We start from the raw sequence: 11,707 nt of genomic DNA, 5'->3' as shown, positions 1-11,707 counted from the left end.
CTAATATAATATTTCGTTACATAATAATTGGGTTAAGTCGGGGGTTTTGAGTTATTTTATTCTTTTTCGATGAGATTTTTACCGTCGTGGGTTTTTTCAAAATTTTTAATTTTGCTTAATTTTATTTCAGACTTCTTAGAGAGCATATACGAATTATAATCTATACTAGCTTTTGCCCGCGACTTCGTCCGCGTAGCGTGTTATAAAAGAGAGATCTTTGTGTGTGTGGGAGTGCACGTCAAATTTCAAGCATCTAACTTATGCAGTATAGATTTTTTCATACAACATTTTTTCCCCGCTAACTCCCATTTTTCAAAACGCAGCCATAACTAAACTTAGGTATGCATGCATGCTAGATTAAAAACATCTACTCCTATCTTACGCGGTTTAGATTTTTTCATACAAATGTTTTTTCCCGCTAACTCCCATTCCCGTGGGAATTTTGCAATATCCTGTTGCAACTAAGCTTTAAGTTTACTAAGGTACCTGCATGTCAAATTTCAAACGTCTAACTTGAGTGGTTTAGATTTTTTGAGTTTTTTTGAGTGGTTTAGATCATGTCGTCGTTAAACATCTACAATTCTTCAATAATTGTATTCACGTCACTAGAAAAACTTTAGCTGGGTTATCCCACATTGGTATAACACAACGAAATAAATTTCATACTTAACTTAAATGTTTTAATCAATTGTCTCCTTCAGATTGTTCTCTATTCATTGCCGATACAGCCATATTACTTTGCATCTCAAACTTGGGGGCGCTTCTGTGACAGACTTTTCTAAATCGACCACGACCATTGACTCGACGTATCTCATATCTGTCGTGAGGTAATACTTTTTAAACGGTTTTATTTAGCTCACCCCGTTTGTTTTATTCTTGGGTCAAATTTAGTAATTCAAATTTCACCCTCTTCCTGTCAACCGATTAATCTGAAATTTTGTATACACTTTGGATTTTCGTGACAATACAATAATGTATATTCATTATCATTATAAATCCAAGATGGCGGCCGCTACAAAATGGCGGATAACGTAGGTTTTATCAATCCCATCAATATGGGTATCAAATGAAAGGGCTCAACAAGCAGAATACAATATACTAAAAAAAAAAAAATTCCAAGATGGCGGCTGCTACAAAATGGCGGATAACGTAGGTTTTATCAATCCCATCAATATAGGTATCAAATGAAAGGGCTCAACAAGCAGAATACAATATACTAAAAAAAAATTTAATCCAAGATGGCGGCCGCTACAAAATGGCGGATAACGTAGGTTTTATCAATCCTATCAATATGGGTATCAAATGAAAGTGCTCAACCAGTAGAATACAATGTACTATATAAAATTAAAATCCAAGATGGCGGCCTCTACAAAATGGCGGATAACTTAGGTTTTATCAATCCCATCAACATGGGTATCAAATGAAAGGTCTCAAACAAGTAGAATACAATTTACTATGCAAAATTAAACAGTTTTATATTTAGCTCACCCCGTTTGTTTTATTTATTCTTGGGTCAAATTTAGTAATTCAAATTTCACCCTCTTCCTGTCAACCGATTGTAGTATGACCACAGTAACATGATCATTAACTAACATACGCATACCTGGATATACATAAAGCTGCCTCAGGTACATGCTCTATAAATAAAACAACCATTGAAATAATAAATAATAAGTATATTGGTTACTTACTCTAAATTTCCAAAACGCACGCGTGCTCAAACACAAGTGTACACGTGTTCAAAATGGTACGTCTGCCTTCGATGCGTGCTCGAATCAAAAGAACCCCAATGAAAGACAAACACGCCTTTTTATACCCTTTCTCCTAGTGTTGCCATATGAAGGCAACACAAATTCGCACAAAATTACAGAAAACCTAACATTCGACCATCCTGACGTCGTGCATGTCCTCATGCACGTAGACAAAACGTCTAATGTTCAAACCTAACATTCGGCGGGCCAAGTGATTCCACACTCATCGAGAACAGTTACAAAGCTTCACTTAAAATCTAAAAGTACAACGACATATAATCACATTTACGGGGTGAAACATCAGCTCTTCTTTCTAATCATAATATAAAGCTATTCAAGTTGTCAATAGTTCGCAAACCCTTCCTTCTCACGAACTATTGCAAAGCAATTGAGTGTGAACCTTCTTTCTCACACTTGTAATTATCGTATACAAACCTTCCTTCTTATATACGATAATTAAAATAATCATAATATAAAGCTACTCAAGTTGTCAATAGTTCGCAAACCCTTCCTTCTCACGAACCATTGCAAAGCAATTGAGTGTGAACCTTCTTTCTCACACTTGTAACTATCGTATACAAACCCTTCCTTCTTATATACGATAATTAAAATAATCATAATATTATAAAGCTATTCAAGTTGGCAATAGTTCGCAAACCCTTCTTTCTCACGAACTATTGCAAAGCAATTGAGTGTGAACCTTCTTTCTCACACTTGTAACTATCGTATACAAACCCTTCCTTCTTATATACGATAATTAAAATAATCATAACATTATAAAGCTATTCAAGTTGGCAATAGTTCGCAAACCCTTCTTTCTCACGAACTATTGCAAAGCAATTGAGTGTGAACCTTCTTTCTCACACTTGTAACTATCGTATACAAACCCTTCCTTCTTATATACGATAATTAAAATAATTGTGAACCCTCCTCACAAAATTGAAAGTCGCCTTAACTAAATAGCTATGAGCCCTCCTTCTCAAGCTATTACTAAATACACATCTTACAGTTTCATCCAACAAACAGTACCTCTACTTACTTTCTTTTGATTGTATATAATAATGACACAATCAGTCATCTTCATCACTACTTTCTTTATCATCATTAACGTGAATCCAGGGTGACATTCGATTTGTTAAATGAAGTAGTCATCAATCCCAACAAATTCAAACTCAAAAATATGTTTATTCAGTAGGTAACATTGTTACACTTTGAATCGTCAATTTTTACATCTTTAAGGGATTCCCGAACTGACAATAAAGTATAATTTTGCGTTTCGCATACTATTTCGTTCAACATAGGATTAATTTCCGCATCCATCTGAAGTCCAAACATTACCTCAGTCCGTCCCGTTGTCTTCCGACGGGTGTTGTTCATGCCCCATTGGACTCTACCTATCTTGTCATCCCAGACGTTCTTGTCAAAATTAAGATTTTGCGCAGTTAACGACCCTAACATCGTGCGATTACACTGCTCTACTTGTCCATTGGACCTAGGACTTGCAACTGCGTTCAACACGTGTCTAATACCTTTATCCGAGCAAAACGTTTGAACACGTACGATGTGAAGAAAGTACCGCGGTCGCTAATAATTCGATCTGGGTTTCTGAACGTATAGAAAATATCTTCTAATTCTCGCGTTGTTGTAACTGTTTTTGGTATTTCTGACTGGCCTGATAAATTTAAATTTCGTAAAGGCATCTACGACTACCAATAGGTAAGAGTTTTCCTCTCTTTGATCGCACAAAAAGGTCCAAGGTGATTGATGTACAGGGTGTGAAAAGGCACCTCGACTTTTCGTTTACGTGGAATAGGCCCTCATTTCAATTAGTTTTCTGTTATGTACTTTAACCCATCTGCATCAATATCAGTGGTAAGAAATTCCCGAATGCGACCCAGTTCACTATCACCTAATTGAAGAGTCTACAACCTGTCCCCCTCATTGATTGACATAACCGTCGGGTAAAGACTAGCGTCAATTTCCATTGAACTAAGATCCTCAATTGGGTTCCGAAATAGAAGGTCCACGTGCGACATTTTCGTGCCAGCACGATATTCAAAAAGCAAAAACAGCCACCAGCGGGCAATACGTCTAACCAAATCGCGTTTGGAAAGCATGGAGCGCAACGCACTACAATCGGTCATGATTTTGAAATTCTGACCCAGAAGATAAACCCGAAACTTTTGAGCGAACTTACTACCTATAGCAAGAGTCTCAAGTTTATAAACCTTTTCTCTTCTGGAGATGTCTGGCGACTATAGTACGCTACGGGATGGTAGGTGTCGTTTCCATTACGTCGCTGCATCAATATTCCACTGACGCCCACTTCACTGGCGTCAGTGTGCAACTGTGTTTCGGCGGTCGGGTCGTAAATGGCTAAGATTGGCCTATCTATCAGACTACTCTTGAGATCAACAAATGCGGCTTCTTGTTCCTCAGTCCAACACCATTCCACATCCTTCTTGAGCAACTTATTCAACGGATGTGATAAAGACGCGTAACTCCTTATAAATTTTCCGAAAATATCCTACTAGTCCCAGAAATTGGCGGACGGAATGTGGACTGGTGGGACGAGGAACATCAAACACTGACTGTGTCTTTTTGTCAGCCGGCCGCCCCCAGCAGCGCTAATATCATAACCCAAATAGTTAATAATTCTGCTGTAAGAAATTACATTTTGCCAAATTCAGAGTTAGGCTTGCCTTTCCTATCAACTGTAAAGCCCTTTCTTACCTATCCAAACACTCTTCTACATCCTTTTCGTAAGTTAATACGTCATCGATGTAAGCAGTAGCTTCTGAGAACCTAGCGGAAACCAATACCTTATTCATCAGCCTTTGAAATACAGCTGGTTCGTTAGCCAACCCAAACGGCATACGATTAAATTCATATTGGTCGTCTGGGGTGATAAAGGAAGTTTAGGGTTTCGATTCTTCTGCAATAGGCACCTGGTAGTATCCAGATGCCAGATCCAAAGTTATAAAGTAGGCCTGCCCCACTAATCGAGCAATCTCGTCTTCAATCACTGCCATCAGGTACCTTATCTTAACTGTCATTGAATTCAGAAACCTATAATCAACACAGAGCCTTTGTTTACCGTCCTTCTTACGAACCAACATAATTGGACTCGCATATTCCGATACAATTTCTCGTACAATCCCCGCATTCATCATCTCACCAACCATTTCTCTTACTTGTTGTCGTTCCTTGTGCGACAATATGTAAGGCCGATAAACCACAGGACGCTCAATATTCAATTCAATTTTCATTTCAGTCATATTTGTACATCCCAACTCCTCTAATGATTGCGCGAAGCAATGCTTGTATTCGTTCAAAATGTTAAAATAGACGTCGTTTATGTGGCTCTTCAAGCGTTTTTGCTAAAGTTAACATCTTTAGGCTCTATACCTAAATGCTCGCCAACGAGGTCTGTGGGTGATGTACAAATATGATTGACAATCTGAACTCTATTTCATCTACCTATAATATCACCTTCATCAATATAACAAAAGCTGACAATGGGGTAATATGAACAAAGAGCTGACCTTCCTCTACTTTGTATAACCCGCCGGCTATCGTGAATTCTCGGTTTGGCTTCCCCACGACTCTTCCGCTAAGCCTAACATATCAATTAATCACAACATCAGTACGAGCTCTGATAATCGCCTCTCCACTCAATCTTGCGCATGAAGCGGAGACGACCTTTACACTCGCAGTATCACCACTACCACCGTTAGCAAAAGGGAATTCATCATCATAATAAAACCTCAATTCGTTGGCATTCTTGAATACCAGCACCTGCTTCTGTTCGGTGAAGGGCTGTCCCACTAATATCGGACAATTGAGCAGATTACTGTCAACCACGTGACACAAAACATCCGCACTAACACCGTCGATGCATAAATTAACCTGTGTCCTGCCCATGGACAAAATAAAATTACTACCAAAACTTTTAATGGAGTCGGGGGTTGATCACAAGTCTACCCCAAAATCAGTGTCGTTGTTTGTTTTATGAGCGAAACTTCGCTACCGAAATCTATAAACGATATCATAGAGGTGTCATTTACCCTAACTGTATTGAAATATTTTGAGCCCGACTTAGAGGTAAGTATGCGCATGATTTTAGGAATGTTACCTAGATTATCACGGTTTTCAAAAAAAAAAGGGACTCTGCAAGTTTCCATTTTATGACCGAACCTACGACATCCTGTACATTGGACCAGAGGTTTGGGGCATTTAAGATACGGGTAACCTTTTTCCCTACAGTTAAAACAAAATAATTTGTAACTTGAATTTTTTTTTTGAAGTCTTAACTGATTTATCCCTATTGTCATTATTACTTCCCGCTGTGGATTCAGTCGACTACTTTGTTTTATTAAAATGAAAGCGATCGGGCGGCGGTTGGTTCTCCTTATTACTCATCAGAAAATGGAGTTGATCAGGCTGCGTACATCGTAACGCTTATCGCTGGATCTAATTGTCTTGTCACTTAATCCGTGGATAATGCAGTCCACGGCTCGTTTCCCTTCGATGTCACACCGGTTCACGATGGCTAATTCTTCATAATAATAAACCTCTAGCGGTTCACCAAACCTACTCTTTCGCCTAAGCGTATCCTCCAGGGATTGGCCATAATCATGTTCAAAAGGAAATGCGTCTAACCACTTTTGCTGCCATTCTGCCCAGCTGTACAAAATAGAATTGAAGCTTTCATACCAAACTTTGGCCAACTCCTGCAGTTTCTGCATTGCGAAGTGGATAACGGTTGTTCTCATCCCATCCGTAAACAGTGGCACACTCATTAACTTTCTTTAACCAAGTATCAATCTTTTGACTTTTCGATGAGGGTCCAAATTCGGGTAACATGGTTCATAATACTACTGGAAGGATGTGATGTGGCGACTGCTGTCGGATTAGGTTAAGATCTTAAGTTAACTAATGATTCAACAACATTAAGAACATCTTTAGATGAAAATGTAGGGCTATCTGACCTTTCTATTCCCTTAGCTGCCGACGAACGTCGCACCTCCTGCCCTTCGCCGCGACGTCGTTGGCTGTGTCGCTCGTTGTGCCGACGCGTGAAGCGACGTCTCTCTCCGGCTGCACTCCCGGCTCTCTCTCCGGCTGCGCTCCCGGCTTGTATCGGCTCGGCTCGGCTCGGCTCGGCTCGTCTCGGCTCGTTTCGGCTCGTCTCGGCTCGTCTCGGCTCGGCTCGGCTCGTCTCGGCTCGGCTCGGCTCGTCTCGGCTCGGCTCGGCTCATCTCGGCTCGTCTCGGCTCGTCTCGGCTCGGCTCGGCTCGTCTCGGCTCGTCTCGGCTCGTCTCGGCTCGGCTCGGCTCGGCTCGGCTCGGCTCGGCTCGGCTCGGCTCGGCTCGGCTCGGCTCGTCAGTCGTCTTCGTGGAACGATCTCGTCTTCAAGAGGCATAATCTGGAACTCGAAAACATTGGAACATGTAAATATTCTTCAGATAACCCTATATGTATATATTTATATAGATATATTTCCAAAGTAAAATATCTCAAAAACGGTGTATCCTGATTAACACATATGGATACGATCCCACTTCTGAAATGTAGTATGACCACAGTAACATGATCATTAACTAACATACGCATACCTGGATATACATAAAGCTGCCTCAGGTACATGCTCTATAAATAAAACAACCATTGAAATAATAAATAATAAGTATATTGGTTACTTACTCTAAATTTCCAAAACGCACGCGTGCTCAAACACAAGTGTACACGTGTTCAAAATGGTACGTCTGCCTTCGATGCGTGCTCGAATCAAAAGAACCCCAATGAAAGACAAACACGCCTTTTTATACCCTTTCTCCTAGTGTTGCCATATGAAGGCAACACAAATTCGCACAAAATTACAGAAAACCTAACACGATTAATCTGAAATTTTGTATACACTTTGGATTTTGGTGACAATACAATTATGTTTATTCATTATCATTATAAATCCAAGATGGCGGCCGCTACAAAATGGCGGATAACGTAGGTTTTATCAATCCCATCAATATGAGTATCAAATGAAAGGGCTCAACAAGCAGAATACAATATACTAAAAAAATTTAAATCCAAGATGGCAGCCGCTACAAAATGGCGGATAACGTAGGTTTTATCAATCCGTCGGATAACGTAGGTTTTATCAATCCCATCAATATGGGTATCAAATGAAAGGGCTCAACAAGCAGAATACAATATACTAAAAAAAATTAAATCCAAGATGGCGGCCGCTACAAAATGGCGGATAACGTAGGTTTTATCAATCCTATCAATATGGGTATCAAATGAAAGTGCTTAACCAGTAGAATACAATGTACTATATAAAAATAAAATCCAAGATGGCGGCCTCTACAAAATGGCGGATAACTTAGGTTTTATCAATCCCATCAACATGAGTATCAAATGAAAGGTCTCAACAAGTAGAATACAATTTACTATGCAAAATTGAAATCTAAGATGGCCGCCGCTACCAAATGGCTTATAACAATTTTTTATCAATCCCACCAATATGGGTATCAAATAAAAGGGCTTGACAAGAAGAATACAGTGCACTATACAACCTCAATATTTAAGATGGGCGCAGCCACTAAATGGCGTATAATAATAAGATTAAAATTTAGAAATTGAATCTGGGATGACGGCTGAAAGAAGAATGTTGCCTTTAATACTATCATGGGCTTCTACAATACATAAAATGCAGGGCAGCACTGTGGATCACGCAGTCGTATATTTAGGTGCGAAACTGTTTGAAGAAGGTCAAGCCTACGTGGCTCTTAGTAGAGTAAGATCTTTGCAGGGACTACGTATAGAGGAGTTGGACTGCAATAAACTAACGGGCACGAAACCTTGCAATAATGAAGCACTAAATGAATTAAACAGAATGCGAAATAAAAACTAAAAACTAGAAAATAAAAATAGGTAAAAAAACTTTTTAAGTTAAACGGTTTTATGTTAAACATACATTACAATGTTTAAGCTAAATGTACTAAAAACCAAAAAATAATAAAATAGATACAGTCGTGGGAATTATAAACATATGCATAGACTAGACTAAAATAAAACCGTGGGGCACGTCAATTGTCTACAATCGTTGATTAAAATGTTTGTTTTGTAATGTTACACTATAATTAGGCAGTTGTTCAACCGACAACGATGGACGTGTGATAAGTAGGGCTAGAATGTGGAAACAAGCTAGCAAGCTCGATTATAAGCGAGTTTTAGGGTTTCATAGTGGTGAGCGAGTAGTACTTTTATCATATGTTTTGTGGATTAAAGACAAACTACGAGCAGTGAAACGATTCCTCGCCAGCCAGCAGTGTGAATATCCAACGATAAACTAGTTGAAACATCTCTTTTATTTACATGGAGTATAAAACTATTGGAATTTCCATGAGCAAGAAAATAGTAAGTAATTTCCTCACCGTCTGCGGGCCAACTGCCTAACGACGAATTAAACGATTCTTCTATCGCACATTAAGTCGATAATTTGTAGACAATTGACGTGCCCCACGGTTTTATTTTAGTCTAGTCTATGCATATGTTTATAATTCCCACGACTGTATCTATTTTATTATTTTTTGGTTTTTAGTTCATTTAGCTTAAACATTGCAATGTATGTTTAACATAAAACCGTTTAACTTAAAAAGTTTTTTTACCTATTTTTTTCTATATTTAATCTTTGAATTGTAATTTGATTATTTTGTAATTGTTTATTATTATTATTAAATAAATTATCAAGATGGAGAATGATGGTTTTGATGGTGAGAACTCCCCTGTTATTACATATTTACACTGGAATAATTTTGTGATGATTTGCGAATATGACGCGCCAGGCATGCACACATTAATAATGTCATGATCAAAAGAGTTTTTTAGAAGTAGTCCTAAACCTATGCCTATATCGTCCGAGAACACAACAGTCTTTTTCGCTAGACGTGGGACACAGTCTTTCTGGGGCGCGACGATGTTTGGCAATGCGGTCGCGACCTTTTCGGGCCCTCGCAGCGCCCCACCTGTCGGCGCAGCGGGCGCGGGCGCCGCGGGCGGTGGCGCTGTCGCTGACGCCCCGCGCCTCGAGGCTCCGCGAGCTCCGACCCTCCGCGGCTCGGCTCCCGGCGGCACATCACCGGCCGACGCGACACTTGGCAGCGCGGCACACGGCGGCTCGTTGTTGGGCGGTGCGGTGTCGCACATCACTGCGGCCAGCGGCGCACCGGCGGGGAGCACGGCACTGCATTTCGCTGCTCTGCGTGACGCAGCCCTACGCGGCGTGGCCCTTGCCGACGCAGCACTAGGCGACGCGACACTGGGCGGCGCGGCTCTGCGTGTCGCAACCCTACGCGATGCGGCCCTGGCCGGCGCAGCACTAGGCGACGCGGCACTGGGCGGTGCGGCTCTGCGTGTCGCAGCCCTACGCGATGCAGCCCTGGCCGGCGCAGCAATAGGCGACGCGGCGATGGGCGGCGCGGCTCTGCGTGTTGTAACCCTGCGTGATTTGGCCCTGGCCGGCGCAGCACTAGGCGACGCGGCACTGGGCGGCGCGGCGTTGCGTCTCACAGCCCTACGGGGCGTGGTACCTCGCGGCGCGGTCTCGCGGCGCGTGGTACACGCGGCGCTGGTGGACGGTGAGGCTCCAGAATCTACGACCAGCCCCCCGCGCTGCAAATCCTCTCTAGACTCGCTGCTTGTTTTAGCGCGTAGTGTTTCCAGCTCCAGGTTTCGGTCGTGCACCAGAGACTCAAGCCGTTCCGTGTTAATTACCAGGGACTCTGTTGCCTTGATGTGTTCGGCAATTTCCTTCTGTGCATTGTCATATAGTTGCTGTATTCGGGCTAATTGGCGTTGGAGCTCACAATTTTCTTGTCGTAATTTATATTTTTCTTCATAACCTTCATCATCATCACTATATTTATCGCTCATTGAAGTGAGATCTATGGTCATGGACTCATTATTTTGGCAATTTTCTTCATGGACTAACTCATTGTATAATGCCAAAGTTTGTTGTGACTCATTGGTAGAATGTTGGTCCTCATGAGCTTTTATTGTATTATAGGCTACAGCAACCTGTTGCTCTAGTTCTCTGATACGATTTAGAGCAGCCTCATGGTTGTTTTGACATTCCTCCTGTGAGTTGATCACGGATTGTAAGTGGTCCCGTTGCTCCTGTAAGTCCTTATACCGACCATCTAACTCAGTGAGCTCGTTCTTTAAAAACAGTATTCTATTATTTATATTTATTACTTCTGCCTCACTCTCTTCATGTTCTTCTAGAAGCTTCTTGCATTCCTCTTGAGATGCCTGTAGTTCAAGAAGGGCTTGCTTCAGTTTTTGTTCTAATTCCTTTTTGCTGCAGGGAGCCATACTAGACAGAATCTGAAATAATAAAGGAAAGGCAGCAGTAACTATTCCAAGAAAAATATAAAATACCTATAATAATTATTTTACTTAGTAAACAACAATAAGTACCTACATAACGGAATGCTATGTGTATGTCTGTATTATGTTATTTATGTCTAATTTGTGGAGTAAAAAGTAATGTTTTACACTGCTACAATAAACAATATATTGCTAACAATATAATGTTATTGCAAGTGTGCAAATAAGCAGAAAATATTGTGTGTTTCCGTTGCTTTTGTCGTCAACTTTGTTTTTACTTAACGTCAAAAACAAAGCGAGACTACAACGGTGCCGGGTGTGAGGTTGGACTTTAATCTCTGGTGTGATCTGTGTACTATTATGTTATAGCAATAATATTTATCGCTAGCTAATGTAATAATATAGAACAAAAGCAATACTCCCCAGGTTTTAGTCCGTATTTTCGAATTCGTAACGTCGGTGTCCGTTGGTCTCCGTACGACAATCAGCTGATTTGAATTTACACAATTTTTTCCACTTCAAATACACAAATTTATATTTTACACACTTTATATACTAAAATT

General features: G+C 40.7%; 1 protein-coding gene across 1 annotated transcript; it reads right to left on the bottom strand.

The window, feature by feature from the left end:
* Positions 1-713: 713 nt before the first annotated feature.
* Positions 714-11,129, bottom strand: LOC126381126 (tropomyosin-1, isoforms 33/34-like). Its single transcript, XM_050030657.1, has 3 exons — positions 10,346-11,129; positions 9,782-10,009; positions 714-817 (listed from the first exon to the last, which is right to left on the bottom strand). The coding sequence occupies exons 1-3, from the start codon at positions 11,127-11,129 to the stop codon at positions 714-716; spliced, it is 1,116 nt and encodes a 371-aa protein (XP_049886614.1).
* Positions 11,130-11,707: the final 578 nt, after the last annotated feature.

Source organism: Pectinophora gossypiella, unplaced genomic scaffold, assembly GCF_024362695.1.
Source record: "Pectinophora gossypiella unplaced genomic scaffold, ilPecGoss1.1 Pgos_36, whole genome shotgun sequence".
Lineage (NCBI taxonomy): Eukaryota > Metazoa > Arthropoda > Insecta > Lepidoptera > Gelechiidae > Pectinophora > Pectinophora gossypiella.
Note: the sequence above shows the minus strand (reverse complement) of the source record. Positions and strands in the feature narration are given on the sequence as shown.